Below are 16,591 nucleotides of genomic sequence, written 5' to 3'. Positions count from 1 at the left end.
TATTATCCACACTGCAAAAAAACAAAATAAATAACTAAGGCATACTTTGATGCACAGATAGGTTAAGATTATATCACATTTATATGTTAGCTGTCAAATTTAAAATAAATCTTGTTCTTGCTTTCCCTCCTTCCCTCCTCTGTCCCTGCTTTCCTCCCTCTGTTCCAGCCTTCCTTGACTTTTCCTAATTGGCAATATTTCCCCCTAACTGGAAGGAGAGTGATATATCAGGTATCACTGAAACTTGGAATCAGGCAAGAGAGGTACAGAATAGTGAAGGGTTATTTTATAAGTCTGCCCATGCCCTCTTTATGGTCCCCAAACCCACCCCACCCCCCACAGTTTATGAGGAGAATTACAAATCTACCTGCCCTTCACTTTGTTTTAAAAATTCTCCCTGCTTTTGAATCATTCTCTTTTTGTAGGAATGATAGAGAGTATGATGCATATACTAGTGAATATTTATAAAATATCTTCTCAGTTTTATACTATTTTTTTCCTTCTAAATAGTTTTAAAGAGTAATGATAACAGTATTGAAAGTAGTCTCTGGGATATGTGTATTGGGACAAGTTTAGTTGTGGCCCATGGAAGTAGAGAATATTATTTTGTAGTTGGTGAGGATTAAAAGGTAATTGTTGGTAGTGATGGGAAAGGAGGATAAGCTCTATTTCTAACCTTTTTGCTTAAGAAATGGTATCTGCAAATCGAAACAGATGCTGATTTTATTTTTCTCTCCAACTCCATTTGACAGGAACTCCTTAGCCAGGCAGCTCGTATTCTGGGATCTGTGGATTTTCTTGGCAATCCCATGGGACTTTTGAATGATGTTTCTGAAGGGGTTACTGGACTGATAAAGTATGGAAATGTAGGGGGCCTTATCAGAAATGTTACACACGGAGTATCAAACTCTGCTGCCAAGGTAAGGAGGTAGGGGTGAAATTCCATTAAAATTGGCCTCATGAGTCTTATCTATGTTACTGTAATTTCTTTTATAGTTAACAGGTTGTGAGAATTTAAATTACATTAATGACTTTCTTTCATTGCTCACAAGCCCCACCTTTCCCTCACCTCTGAGAACCTGTCACCAGGTCCATGGATTCTGCCTTTGAGACATCTCTTCTTCCTTCCTTTCCATTACCATTGCCTTAGTGTAGGTTCTAATTATCTGTTTACCTGGGCCACTGCAATAGCCCTCTGACCCCTTGAACTTCATTGTATCTTTCACACTGCCACCAGAAGAAACTTGTTTTTTTTTCCTTCAGATTTATTTATTTCTCCCTCCGTCTCCCCCAGTGTCTGCTCTCTCTGTCCATTCACTGTGTTTGTTTTCTGTGTTTGCTTGTATTCTCATTAGGCTGCTCCAGGAACTGATCCTGGGACCTTCCAGTGTGGGAGAGAGGTGGTCATTTTCTTGCGCCACCTCAGCTCCCTGATCTGCTGCATCTCTTACTATCTCTCCTCTTTGTCTCTTTTTGTTGAGTCATCTTGCTGCGCCAGCTCTCTGCATGGGCCAGCACTCCTGCACAGGGCAGCACTCCTGCATGGGGCAGTACTCTGCACAGGCCAGCACTACACATGGGCCAGCTCACCACATGGGCCAGCTTGCTTTCACCAGGAGGCCCTGGGCAATGAACCCTGAACCTCCTATATGGTAGATGGGAGCCCAATTGCTTGAGCCATATCCGCTTTCTGAAACTAGGTTTTTAAGACATAAAATTTGATCATGCCACTCTCCTACCTAAAATCTACCAGTGTCTACCCACAGACTACAAGATAAAGTTCAAACTGAGATATAGTTTTCTAAAGTGGAACAACCCTCTAAGCCAGGGGTTCTGAAAAAGGGGTCCATGAGCTTGAATTGAAATTCAAAAAATCATTATTCTTGTGGGGACGTGTTGGTGCAGGTTTGATGTATTCATTAAATAATACATAGTATAGTGTGGACTTTTTAAGGGGTCCATGGTTTTCACTTGACTAGCAAAGGGGTCTGTAGAACAAAAAAGGTTAGAACCCCTGCTAAGCCATGTGAACCCAGCAGCAGAAATCCAGAGGTGTGATCCTCAGCCTAGGATCCCAGCCTGTGTCTCTTGCAGCCTAGTTGACTTTATTATTTACTGCATTTTATTTGGTGGACATTTTGTTAGTTTATGGTTTATTTTCCAGCAAGTACTGATTCTATGTGTGAAGCCAGAAAAGGAGAAGGTAGTTAGTTGAAGGGTGTGCTATTTAACAACATGCAAAAGACCTCTAAAGAGTGCTTCCTTTCTTCCTCTATCTTTAAGCATAACAAATTTTCCTTTAAAAGTTGTCTTTTTTAATGACTGAACCAGTTGAGGAAGTATCTTTGCTCTCTGCTTATTTCCTGTAGAACATTTGCTGTAGTGAGGTCATAGGTGCACTTGTACTGTGAGCCATGGGCGTGTGAAAGTGTCTTTATCATAAAAGGACTTTCATAATACTATATAGGAATTCATCTTGAAGAGTAGTTTAAGAAAGTGGAATTGAATAACTTTTTTTTCCATGTGGTGTGATAAAACCTTTTTAACAACATGAAAATTAGGATCTCACAGCTTTGTTGAGTGATTCATGAATTGGGCAGCATCCCATCCAGAAAGTACAAGGGAGCTCTGAAGAGTAGTAGAAAGGGCAGGTTTTATTTAGACAGGCTTATACAACCAACCAGGAGCTAGCAGTATAAATGGCTCCATTGGCCATCTCAAGATACTGTCCTTATTTGGCTAATGTCAAGTCAGAGAGACCTGGACACATAAGCTAAATGTAGACTATGATTGGTTGGCCCAAGTACTGACAAGAAACAGGAACTAAGTTAAATTTGGTTTGCTGATATGGGGCTTAGCATGAGTGGCTCTATCTTGGGCCTCCTTGCATTATTTAACAGGTAACATATATTACAAAAGTTGCCACTTTAAGTGGTTAATTCAGTGGTAGTAATTATTTTTTTTTAAATCCAACCTGATTCATTTTTTTTTTTTTAAGATTTATTTATTTCTCTCCCCTTCACCCCCACCCTGGTTGTCTGTTCTCTGTGTCTATTTGCTGCATCTTTTTTGTCCACTTCTGTTGTTGTCTGTGGCACGGGAATCTGTGTTTCTTTTTGTTGTGTCATCTTGTGTCAGCTCTCCATGTGGGCGGCACCATTCCTGGGCAGGATGCATTTTCTTTTGCGCTAGGCGGCTCTCCTTACGGGGCGCACTCCTTGCACGTGGGACTCCCCTACGTGTGGGGCTCCCCTGCGTGGCAGGGCACTCCTTGCACGCATCAGCACTGCGCATGGGCCAGCTCCACACGGGGTCAAGGAGGCCCAGGGTCCCGGGAGGCCCGCAGACCTCCCATGTTGTAGACGGACGCCCTAACCACTGGGCCAAGTCGGCCGCCTAGTGGTAGTAATTATATTCGCAATGGTATGCTACCATCACCACCATTCATAACCAAAACTCTTTCATCATCCTGAAGTGAAACTTCCCATTAAGCATTAACTCCCATTCCCCCTTCTTCCTAGTCCCTGCTAATCTGTAGTCTACTTTCTGTCTCTAAGAGTTTGCTTTTTCTAGGTATTTCTTAGAAGTATAATCTAGAATATTTGTCCATTGTGCCTGATTTCTTTCACTTAGCTTTATGCTTTTAGGGTTTATCCATGTTGTCACATGTATCAGAACTTCATTCCTCTGTATGGCTGAATGGGATGCCGTTGTACGGATAGACCACCTTTTGTTTTTCCACCTGTCAGCAGACATTTGGATAACATTGCATGGTCTTCTTATTACTAATGTGTGAAAGCTGGGAATTTATTCCTCTTTTCCAAACTATTTTCTAGAGAAGACAGTTCTTTAGTCAAGTCACTTTCTTCAGTACTGTGGCCTGTGGGTCATTGCTCTTTAACATAGCTTTATTGAATCAGATCAAAGCATATTGTTTAGTTAGTGATTCAAAATAGGCACCACTCTCACTTTTAGAGAAAAGGAGGAAGGTAGAGGCAGCAGGTGCAGGTTCAGAGTCTCAATGAGTGCACACTTTTTTTTAAAATTTCTAACTTTTTTATTTTTATTTTTATTTTTTTTTGTTTAAGGAAATACTAGGGATTGAACCAGGGACCTCGTACATGCACTCAACCACTGAGCTACTCCCACTCCCTGAGTGCACACTATTTTGTTTCGATGCATTTCTTACTCTGCCCTGGACCTTTACCCCTGATAGCAATGTTAAAAACATCAGTTGGTGGCACAGATTCCTCATTGTTGTTCTTTCAGCTACTGAACTTGATATAAACAGAGGCACTTAAATGTTTATAGTTTTAAATGCCCCGTTCAAAGATACAATTAAATGTTATTAATTTTATTAAATTCTATTCAATTAGAAAAATCTCCTCAGTTTTTTATTTCTTCCTTTGTTTGTGCACCCCTGAACTTTAGTTTAGTTTGCAGAATGAATATGCTTATGATTTCTTGAGGGGCTTTCCTTAACCTGGAATAGAAATGCATATACCCTACAGGATTTATTGTGAGAATAAAATGAGATATGACATTATGAAAACTTTGAAAAATAAAGACTGAAGAAGAAAAATGGGCCTTCACTTTGATGATTATATTTACACCACTGTAAAATGTTTAGACTTGTGCCACGGAAGCCACCAGTACATTTAAATTGAAAGCTAGTGAATTACAGCCTACAGACAGAGAAGTGTGCCATGTACTGAGGGTGGGAGAGTCAAACCCCATGTGGGCCAGTTCTTCTGTTATGAAATCCCTAGAGTTAACCTTTTGGATAAGAATAAAGAAATTGTTCACTTGCCCGTAACTTCTCCACAGGTGAGGTCTTGTGTGGGATTCCCAAAAGTTTTCCTGAAATATCATGGTGATAACAATTGGTCCATTGCTTAGTCTTCCTTTTTTATGAAGTCTTATTTGTTTCCCAGTTCTTTTTTTCCCTGGGAAACTGTCTGTGAAGACCGAGGGTCAGCATGAGAATATAACTTAGGCTGAAAGAAAGGGCATGATATTTCCCATCCCTACCCTCATCCCCAGACCCATTTGAAGGTCTGTGTGATGGCAGTAATGCATTTTGTAGGATGTTATGCTTTATGTTGTCATTAGATTTTCTTTCTAGGAATCCTGCTCTCCTTCTGGTTGGGGTCTTTTTAAATGAATTTGTCCTGACTTGAATAAGCTAAGTTAGTATTGAAGTCTTAGCCTGCTGAGGAAATTTCTGTAAAATTTATTTTGATACCAGGATCCCTAGATGTACTATAAAAATTAGTTGATACATTTTTAAGATGGAGAAAGTAAAGAAACTTAAAATTACCACTTCACATTGGAAATGATAGTGCCAAGAACTGGTCTATCAACTATATACCCATTCAGGTCATCTATACTTATGTATGTATGTGGCTGAAGTAAAGATCTTTTTCTTATAGATTGAAGTAAAGATCTTATTCTCGTAGATTGAAATCAGAACTTTATTGTTGCTTTGGGAGAATGTTTTGTTTGCTTTACAGTGTACACATGAGGAGTTTAAGGAAGTGCAAATGACTACAATAATCAGCTCTTGGCTTGTGGGAAGTAATGCTTTAAAGAGTGCCTGAATTCCTGTGATTAAAGAAAGGGGTCATAGAAGAATTCAGTGAAACTGCAACTTGCTGAACTGCAGGCAGCCACACTTTGCTGCAAAGACCAGAGGGCTTTAACCTTGGTTTGATGGCCTTTGAGTGGGGTGGGAAGACTCCATTAACTTCTTAAAATGTTGTATATAATATGTAGTTTTTATTGGATTCCCTGAGATGGTCACACTCCCCTAAGATCATAAACCACCATTGTAGAGGTAGGGTTGTGCTTTGAGGGGCGTTTGGGGCAAGTAGTCAGGATACCTGGCTTCTAATCCCATTCTGACCTTGAATTAATGTTTTCCTCTGTGAATCTCGAGGTTTTTGTTTGTTTGTTAACCTATGAAAAGGTGATAGTAGTTCCCCCTATCTCCCTCACTTGAGGAGCCAGCAAGGTGAAGCATGCTCAAGCACCTTGAGATGTGATCTGGGGATTCATTCTGAATCACTTATGAAGACCATAGACCAGAAAGTCTTAGTTATCTGTGGACAGTTTATAAATAATTCATATAAAATGAATTATTAAACTGAGCTTTAGCTTAGTTCAATTATCATAATCTCTTCTGGAATTTCTTTTTTCATTTTTAACTATTATTTACTTTATTTAATATTATCCTCAGGGGAATATAATTGGGAAATAACCTTTCCCTATCCCCTTTCTTTTCTCTTAGCCTTTCCTCCTTATTCCCTAGTACCCAAAAATCAGTTTTGGGATTCCAGTCTAAGGTGATAGGATTCATGGATCAGCCACAAAGTTGGGAACAACCATCCCCCAACTCCCCTGCCCTTAGCTTGGCAAAACGGCTCCACCGATAAGTGGAACCTGAAAGATCTGATCTCTTTCTGGAGGCCTCAGCAAGACAATCATTACTGCTATCCTTTCCAGGAATGTGTTTCTTAGTAAGGGACAGCATTTTGCGTTCTAAAACATGCCAGAGGAACAACTTTCTTTCTGTAGTGTGAATGACATAAGTAGACTTTCTCCTAGTTGTCTCTCATTAAATCTTCAAGTCCTCTGACCTCTTTTGAAGCTAGAGCCTTGAGGAGACTTATTGAACAGATTTCCTCTCATATAGACTCTAATTTCCCTATATCTGTGATAGTTATGCAATATTTTTATATACTTACAGAGAAATTATATAGCTGTTCTCAAGAAAATAAGTGTTCTTTTCAAACTAAGAAAACCTCAAATGTTAGTAGAGCAAATGATTCCATTCTCTTTCTTCCTGCTATCGAAACTCAGTGTTTGCTGTGCATGACTGTCATCTGGTCTTCCTAAGAGAAGAAATCTAACAATATACATAATTTCTTCCATCAAAGGAGAGGAGCACTTTTGAGCCTCAGTAATGGAACTTCTGCTGTGTTCTAGCCTACTTTCCATCCCTCCTATGTGTCTTGATTGAGTCATTGTAGGATGCTTTTGATCCTGGGTGGATCTTTGATCCTAGGTATGTTTTGACTCCATGTTTATGAGTACAGATATTTTGATAAAATTTCCCTTTTTTTTAACCTGAAATTATTTAGGATCTGTTGTTACTCATAGAAATTTGGTTTCACTGTTTATTATTTGCTACATGATAATTTTACCAATAACTTTTAGTAGTAGTATTTGGCAAGTTTATTTCTTTCCTTTTTGCTTTGTTCCATTTATTTCAAGCCTAACTTTCCCAGGTCAAATTCTGCAGGTCTAAGTTTTTCTCAAGAAGGTAAGATTTGTGTCAGTTTTTTTTTTTTTTTTTCTGTATAGTTTTAGCTACTGTTTTATTGTTTTAAATCAGTTATATTTATTATGAATTTGGATAAAAACCTAATGGTTTTGTATTATTTCTTGGTTCAAATGGCATTAGTAGGACGAAGGCATAGTAACAGGATCATTTGTTATGGAACACATGCACTACTTTGTATATGTTCATCTCTATTTTTGCAAATCAGGAAACTAAGACTTAGAGAAGATAAATAATTTTTCAAGGTTATATAATTAGAAATGAGAGGGGTGGATTTGAAACTGAGTCCAGCTAATTTCAAAGCCCATGCATTTCCCCCTACATGATGTTTTTCTTTTTGTATGTAAGACTTTGTTCCAGGCACTGCAGAGAATATAAAACATTAATTATTGCTAACTTCCTACCAGAAGCTTAGCATTTGACAGTACTTTGTTAGCCGGTAAGGTGCTTGCTGTCATATCGTCTGCATCACATAGTAGGCCCTTAGGAAATGGTGGTGGTCATTGTCCTTCTGATGATAAGTTGGTCTCGACCTAACCACTTCCTTTACAGGCACTAATAACCTTGGTGATTTTAGACATGATTTTATTCAGTGGTACCATTTGATCATCAAAATAACCTGATCAGTAGACAGGATAGGCATTATTAGCCCCATTATTTAAATGAAGAGGGAAGGTGACTTGCCCAAGTTCAACCTGCTGGTAATTGAAGAGCCAAAGCCTGACTCTGTACTAGGCTCTCAGTTCTCATTTTCAGTTCTACTGTTAAGATATTGCTAACTGCTAAATTTATTCTAGGCATTCCTCTTTATATTACAAGGTAAAAACAAGAACAAGGAAAACAAAAAGCCCCACCTGGCCTCAAAATGACTTTGAGAGCTTTTAGGAAAACCATCTAAAGGTAAATACATGAAATGTCAAAGTGAGACAGAGAGACAGAGAGAGCGCGTGCAAGAGTGACTGTTTAGATAGTTCAGTGGAAAACCTAGCTAGGACTTTAGATAATATTTTGTTCCAATTTTTTGATCTCCATTTCGGTTGGTAGAGTGCAGAAAAGCCACTTCTCTTCCAAGAGAACCTTTCCCCAGCCCCTTAGGAAACCAAATCTGGGGCATAGCAGCCATCCAGAGGAAACTGGCTTCCCTGTCCCTGCACCCAGAGGTCCTCAGCTGGCCCCTGCCATTAGTCAAACTCCTGTCACATATATTGTGACCTTGTTGGGGACAGCGAGGTCCATCTGCCATTTGTTTAACAGACAGCATTTGTTTGTATTCGTAATACAGGCAGCATATTTATAAGACTTAAATAGAACTAAAAACACTGTTTATTCAAGGTGAAAGTTTTATCTTTGCACAAAAGCACTGAGTGAGTGTCTGCATGGATTCGGATGAGGGGGAAGCAATTTATGACTAGTATCTGTTTTTGTCATCATTTTGACTGCTTCATTTTATAGTTGAGCTGATTATCCCCAAATAGCTTTTCCATGTACCTATCAGCAAGCAATAGGTAGATGCCTTCTTAAAAGCCATTGGGGTTTTAGTGTATTTAAGTTGGCACAAACTTTAGGTTAACAAAAATTCACTTCAGACAGTGAACCATCCCTTGGAGAATGTGGATTTTCTATTTTCAAAAAGACTTTGATCCTAAATAAGTCACCCAAGGGATTTCTTTTCCAGCCAAGAGGAGGGACCTTCAAGTTGTATATAGAGAAATGACTCAAATTCTTGGCTTCAGAGTTTTTATTTTCTTGAATACTAAAATTATTTCCTTAGTCTGAACCTTTTTTGGTTAGAGGCAAATTTTGAATGCTGAATGACCCACCAATGACCCAGCTTAATTTGGGCAAGTCTCAAATATCTTTGGGGCTTGGAAGGAAGGTGAATTGTATGAGTGACCCAGATTCATAGGCAGTCCTTACCTGCCCGTTACCAGCCTGGCTGAAGGAGCCAGGTGAAGGGAGTTAAGGTCACCTACCACTGTGTCCCCTACCCCACCCTATTTCTCCTTTCATCAAGCAATCCAATAGCAGTAGCAGGGGAGGGACATCACCATTGAAACCCTGTTTTTGAAACAGAAAGATTGGAAAGGTTCAAAACTTGTTTTCATTTCCTAATAGTATTTTAGTTAAGAATCAGGTCCTTAAGTTATCTTCTTTGACCTGAGCATCTCATGTTTCAGAGAAATTCATTTTTATCTTCCAAAATTGCCTTACTATATGGTAGAAAGCATGATCAGTTGCTAAATTTAAGACAAAAGATATTTGTGCCCCCCAAAGAGTAGTAGTTTTTCTGCCCTAGTGTAAACATGGTTAGTAAAAGAAAAATGTGTACAAATTTCATAAATTGTTTGGTTACCCCCAGGGGTGTGGTAGTATATGTCTTTTCTGCATTTTATTATTCTTCATATCAAGATTTAGTCTTTCTGGAAAAGTGACAAACTTGAGATGAGCTGTAATGCTTTTTTTTTTTTTTAATTTATTTTATTTATTTCTTTCTCCCAACCCCCTCATTGTTTGCATTTGCTGTGTGCTGCTCTTCTTTTTAGGAGGCACTGGGAACTGAACCTGGGACCTCCCATGTGGTAGGTGGGAGCTCAATTAGTTTGAGCCACATCTGCTTCCCTGTAACTCATTTTTATTAACATCTGAAGGACAAATCAAATTCTAATTTTTAGAAGGGAAGGCTAAGACCCTCACTTTGTTGCAAAGATCTTTTTTTATTTTTCTTTAATTCTTTCTCCTCTATAATTATAATTACCTTTTTTTTTTTTTTCCAGAAGCCACCAGGGATTGAACCCAGGACTTTGTACATGGGAAGCAGGCAATCAACCATTGAGCTATATCTGCTCCCCAATGAGTGTTGGTTTTTTTGTTTGTTTGTTTTTAGGAGGTACTGGGGATTGAATCGGGGCCTCATACATGGGAAGCAGGCACTCAACCACTTGAGCTACATCCACTTCCCTAATTGTTATCTTTATAAATCTCTTTCCATATTGACCAAGTCAAAGTGTTTTCTTAGGAGGAAGAGAGAATTCTTCATTCCATATCATCCTTAAATATCGGAAAGGTATTTGGATAATATAGCCATCATTTATTATCTACATTATGTCAGGTACTAGGCTGAGAACTTTACATATGCCATCCCATTTTAATTTTCATGCACACCCTATAAGGAAGGAAGGATTATCTCCTTTTTACAAATGAGGAAAATAAGACTCAGAATGCTCAGTTAGCCTGCCTGAAGTTTCAAAATGAGTGAGTGTAGAAATCAGTAGTTTTAGAGAAAAAATGAATTTGGGATGAGTGGTTGTAGCTCAGTGGCTGAGCGCCTATCTCACATATATGAGGTCCTGGATTCAATCTCTGGTACCTCCTAAAAAAAAATTTGGGGTATACCTGATTCAAAAGAGCCAGTATTTTTTCCTCCAGACATATGACCGACTGATGATATGAGGCTAAGATATGAGGCAAAGACAAGTCATTGGAAATGACATTATTTACAAGTAAATTTCAAATAGTTTCCCATTCGTTTCCAACTTTAACTTCTCTGTGCTGGACTTTGAAACTGACGAGCTGTAATTCAGACTTTCTGAGTTAAACTTCACTATCTGAGAGTTCCTATTTTATTTAGTTTAAAAGGGTTAAAATGGGAGAAAAGAAATGAAAGTTTTCTTTTTTTTTTTCTCTTTATTTTTTTAATAGTACATTAAAAAAATATGAGGTCCCCATATACTCCCCACCCCACTCCTCCCTGAAAGTTTTCTTTATCTAAATGGAAAATGTATGGCTCATGAATTTGTCTAAACTGACGGTACTTTCTCAGATACCTGATGTACCTGAACAAGATTTATGCAAATAATGTGGGGTGTGCAGTACTCAGGTCTTCCCTCCTGCTCTGCCTGGGGAGCAGACCCAAGCTTTGGACCACTTCAGTGGGTGCTGAGCTGATGGTGATCTTCAGAACACTGTCCCAATAGCCATCTTCCCCTAATTATTGGTTATATTATAATTTCTTTAAGCCATTTCCTGAACTTTGCTACTTTAAGCATTTCTAAGCAATTGTGATGCCATTTAAAAATTATAGTATTTGGTTTCTAGCACATAGTACAGCTGGGAGAAGTATATGTGAAACGTTAACATGAAATTAGGGAGAATTGCACTTTTCCACTTTCAATTGATGTCAGAAAATATACTCATTCCCCCAATAGTCCTTTCCTTTCCTTTTCTTTCTCCCCTTTAATCCATAATATGGCTTCTCAGATTTTGTGGAGATGTTTTTTCTACTAGCAGGTTAGCTTTCAGATGCTTACTCTTATTGTTGCTTGAGTTAAGAAGCTAGATGGAGAATATTGGGGATAGTGTATATTGTTCCTGAGAGTTATGGAAATTTCTATTGAAGTGTCCTATGGTTTGCTTCTTGGAAAAAAGATTGATTTATTAGAGTTTAATCATTCCTTATTGGAATACTAATAATAACACTTTATATTTGTCTTGTCTCTTAGTGTTGATGAAGCATTTATATATCTTTGATCCTTTTATAAGCCTGAAATCAGGGAGGTATTATTACTACTACCACTACTACTTCTATTATTACTATTATTATAACCATTTTACAGATGAAGAAACTGAGGCCCAGTGGAAGTAAATATCTTGCTTGAGGTGGCCAAACAGAAAATAGTAGAGCTTGGGGTAGAATTCTTCTTCCTAGGTTCCCTGACTTCTAGAACATTTCTGGACAGTTTATATATATAATTATTTTTTAATTCTCTCATTTTTCTCTCCTAATTGGACCCAGACTAGATAGACCAGCTTTCTCAGTTTCTCTTGTAAAAATGCTGGCAAGAAACTTGATCACTCCCTGCTTGGAATCATCTGGGAACTTTGTAAGATGCTATGGCTGCATCTTATGTTCCATTGTAGCCACTCGTGGGCAACAAACAATTATTGCCAATTAGGTGCTGTGGCAGATACTTAAGAAATGAACACTTTTTTTTGTTTGTTTTTTGAGGGTTCTGGAACAGATGAGGTAGACAAGAAGTAAGTAATCCTAATACAGAGGGAATATGTATTGCAAACGGATCTGTGCAAAATATTTGAAGTCCCATGAGATGACTGCTGTGGGACCAAGGGGTAAGAGCACTTCATTCTCTTCCTCTGGGACAAGATCTGCTTGAGCCTAAGGTGTGAAACAATTGTATGTTTGCTTAGTTGCACCCCTAGTAGATTTAAAGCTCTTGGAGGGCAGAACCCTTGTCAATTTTTGCTATTATAATTTCCCCTGTGACTAACCAGAAGTATGTGTGTGAATATATATATGTATTTAATATATATAAAGGGTATTTATTTGGGGTAAAACTCTCAGTTCCAAGACTGTCGGAAGGTCCAACTCAGGGCACCATAAGAGATGCTTTCTCATCAAAGTCAGTTACTGTGGGTCCTAGTATGTTCATCAGCAAGATGGCCGCTGATCCCTGCCCAGGTTTCAGCCTTCCCCTCCTGGCTTACCCCTTCCTCTTGAGGAGCTCCGTGGGCCCAGCCTCTTGGGGTTTCATTCTTTAGCAGTCCGGTAGTCCTCTCTCTGCTTAGCCAGAAATATTTCTTCGTGAGAAAAATTAAAGTGTGGGATCCAGGTTTTATCCATGTGCGCTCTGCCTTTTTGATGATATAGCATAGCATTTTTCACATGGCATACATTCAATATATAGTTATTAAATGAAATATCTGCCTAACTTTTTGGTTTTTTCTAGGAGGTACCAGGGATTGAACCTGGGACCTCGTACATGCAAAGCAGGCATTCAGCCACTGAGCTGCACACACTCCCTTCTGCATGACTTTTTGTCTTAGTTATTTTTATAATTTTATGTGAAATAAACAGAAACTAAAAAAAAAAAAAAAAGGGTATATTGATAACTTTTCCCCTCAGACATAACGAAGCTTACTGCCAACTCAGATGAGCACAGGACAGATTTTCATCACCCTATTTCTTCCTCCCCTCCCCCATCACTCCTGTCTAGTAGAGTCCTGGTATACAGGGGTGCTTATTAGCACCTCTAATGAGGCCAGGCAAGCATTTTTGGATCCGGCCTAGGCTCTGGCAAACAGTATCATGAAGCCTTAGGAAACCATTTTTGGGGAAATGGGGAAAACCAGTCCCTTTTAATCTAATGGATTAAAATAATATTTATAGGAAATAATTGTTTGATTTGTTAGAGGAAAATGTTTGGGTAAACATTTCCTGCAAACTATTGAATTTATATAATAGCACATTGGTTTGGAAGCAATGACTTACAGTGTTTTCACTGAAATGAAAATTAAGCAAAGCATGCTTCCAAAACAGCATCATTGCTTTTGTAATGTTTCATAGCAGGAAACTGTGGCCAGAGGAATTTTCTCTCTTTTTTGGTAACTTGGACATTGACAAGGATCATGCCAAAGTCGCCTAACCTTTAACCTTTGTAACATGCTACTGTTATCATTTGATCTTCACAGATTATTCATTAAAGACTGTAACTATTATTATTCCCATTTGACAGATGAAGAAATTGAGTTTTAGTGAAGTAACTGACTTCTGGAGGGTCAAATTGGAAACTTATAGAAGGGACAAGGACCCAGGGCTCCTTTACAGCCACAGGCTGTTTCCCAGAGACCACATTGCTACTCTAGAAAGCACCTTTTCTTCCTTTAGGAGTTAAAGCACTTTTACTGTCTGTGAGATTATTTAACTTTGCCATATCGCCTTGAGGCCATGGGGGCAAGTATGATAATCAATAATTGCTTCCTTTTTAGTATGGGAAATGGAGTCACACAGGTTAAATGGTTTTTACAAAAATCACAGGCAGTTCAGTGTTGGAAGCAGCCTTGGCAAACAGGCCTGACAACTCTAAGTTTACTCCTTTTCCCACTAGACTTAGAGCCTTAGGTGAGGGCCTGAGGAGCATCCTGAGATGGAAAGACAGTGGTGAAAAAAATCTTACTTCCAAGAGAGGGCCTCACTTTTCTGGCATCCGTGCCAAGTTGTACAAGTGGTTGATTCTGAAACTTCATTTGAACATGCAAATCTCCATTCACACAATCACAACTTGCTTTGAGAAACAAAGCAAAAAGGGAAAAGCCATATCCCTCTACCAGCCTGTATTCCAGGAATGTTACCTGTTTGGATTTTATATCCAATAGTACAACTATTTGTAAGATAGCTACAAATAGTTGTTTATTTATTTATTTTTTAAAGATTTATTTTATTTGGCTCCCCTTCCTCCCTGTTGTCTGCTCTCTGTGTCCATTTGCTGTGTGCTCTTCTGTGTCTGCTTGCATTCTCGTCATGTGGCACCGGGAAACTGCTTCTCTTTTTTGTTGCGTCATTTTGCTGCATTAGCTCTCCATGTGTGTAATGCCACTCCTGGGCAGGCTGTGCTTGTGGGGCACACCCTTTGCATGGCATTCTTTGCGCACGGCAGCACGTGTGTGGGCCAGCTCACCACACAGGTCAGGAGGCCCTGGGGATCAAACCCTGGACCCTCCATATGGTAGGTGGATGCTCTGTCAGTTGAGCCACAACTGCTTCCCCAAATAGTTGTTTAAAAATAGATTGAGGGAAGCAGATGTGGCTTAACTGATAGAGCATCTGCCTACCATATCAGAGGTTCAGGGTTTGAACCCAGGGTCTCCTGGCCCGTGTGGTGAGCTGGCCCACAGGCAGTGCTGCCGTGCACAAGGAGTGCCATACCACACAGCAGTGTCCCCCTCGTTGGGGAACCCCATGCTCAAGGAGTGCACCCTGCAAGGAGAGCTGCCCCATGTGAAAAAAAGCACAGCCCGCCCAGGAGTGGCACCACACACACAGAGAGCTGACACAATGAGATGATGCAACAAAAAAGAGACACAGATTCCCAGTGCCACCAAGAATACAAGCAGACACAGAAGAACACACAGCAAAAGGACACAAGAGAGCAGACAATGAGGGGTGGGGAAGGGGAGAGAAATAAATACAATGAATCTTAAAAAAAAAAAAACAGATTGACAACACAAATTAAAGTGCCTCAATAAATTAGTTACAGGAAGAGATAAAAATCCTTCTTAGAACCAAACACAAGGAAGAATAGTATTTGTTTCTCTGTAAGTTAAAAACCTAACAGTAGGGAAGCGGACTTGGCCCAGTGGATAGGGCATCCGTCTACGACATGGGAGGTCCGCGGTTCAGATCCCGGGCCTCCTTGACCCATGTGGAGCTGGCCCACGCACAGTGCTGATGCGCACAAGGAGTGCCATGCCACGCAGGGGTGCCCCCCGCATAGGGAAGCCCCACACGCAAGGAGTACGCCCCGTAAGGAGAGCCGCCCAGCACGAAAGAAAGTGCAGCCTGCCCAGGAATGGCGCCGCACACACGGAGAGTTGACGCAGCAAGATGATGCAACAAAAAGAAACACAGATTCCTGTGCTGCTGACAACAACAGAAGTGGACAAATAGAAGAACACATAGCAAATGGACACAGAGAACAGACAACTGGTGTAGGGGAAGGGGAGAGAAATAAATAAAATAAATCTTAAAAAAAAAAAAAACCAACATAACAGTGAGCAGCATTTAGCTTCAGTTTTACTTTAAAAAGAAATTGAGTTCTATGGGAAACCTAGTTCTAAGCCTAAGCCTAAAGTCATACAGTATTGTTAACTCTAACCTCTGCCTTTCCACTCAATGCCATTTTGTATTTTGTTTTCCTTTTTATGTTTGGCTTTTTTGTTTAGATTTTTTTGTTCAACCATAAATTATTTTTTTCTCTTCTGTAACATGATTTTTTTTTTCCCATCTTGTAATCTTAGGAGCTGTCTTGAACCCAAACCTCTTCTCATTCCAACCAAACATGATAAAGCCCGTTTTTCCAATTTGGGCCTGCCACACAACCTCTGACACTTTAATAGAAACTCTTAGGATAGCAGATTGGGGAAAGAACTTTAGGATCAGCTTTTTTTTTTTTTTTAAGATTTTTAAAAAATATTTATTTCTCTCCCCTTCTCCCCCCGTTGTCTGTTCTCTGTGTTCATTTGCTGTGTGTTCTTTTGTGTCTGCTTGTGTTCTTGTCAGCAGCACCAGGAATCTATGTCTCTTTTTGTTGTGTCTTCTTGCTGCATCAGCTCTCCGTATGTGCAGCACCACTGCTGAGCAGGCTGCACTTTTTTTTCACGCAGAGCAGCTCTCCTTACGGGGTATACTCCTTGCACATGGGGCTTCCCTACCTGGGGGACACCCTGTGTGGCATG

At 39.6% G+C, this 16,591-nt stretch overlaps 1 protein-coding gene across 7 annotated transcripts in view; it reads left to right on the top strand.

The window, feature by feature from the left end:
* The window catches only part of VPS13D (vacuolar protein sorting 13 homolog D), a 311,480-nt gene that overhangs the window by 184,411 nt on the left and 110,478 nt on the right, over positions 1-16,591 (top strand). For 5 of the 7 annotated variants that reach the window (XR_009187313.2, XR_009187314.2, XR_009187312.2 and 2 more), the window contains one exon: positions 753-920. Coding sequence is in view for 2 of the 7 variants with exons in the window: in XM_058304369.2 (XP_058160352.1) it covers positions 753-920 (168 nt within the window). In the remaining 5 variants the exon portion in view is untranslated. Of the gene's footprint in view, positions 1-752; positions 921-12,347; positions 12,470-16,591 lie in introns of all 7 variants that reach the window. The other 2 variants (XR_011649753.1, XR_009187315.2) reach the window with 1 other exon arrangement.

The sequence above is a fragment of the Dasypus novemcinctus genome, chromosome 9 (genome assembly GCF_030445035.2).
Source record: "Dasypus novemcinctus isolate mDasNov1 chromosome 9, mDasNov1.1.hap2, whole genome shotgun sequence".
Classification (NCBI taxonomy): Eukaryota; Metazoa; Chordata; class Mammalia; order Cingulata; family Dasypodidae; genus Dasypus; species Dasypus novemcinctus.
Note: the sequence above shows the minus strand (reverse complement) of the source record. Positions and strands in the feature narration are given on the sequence as shown.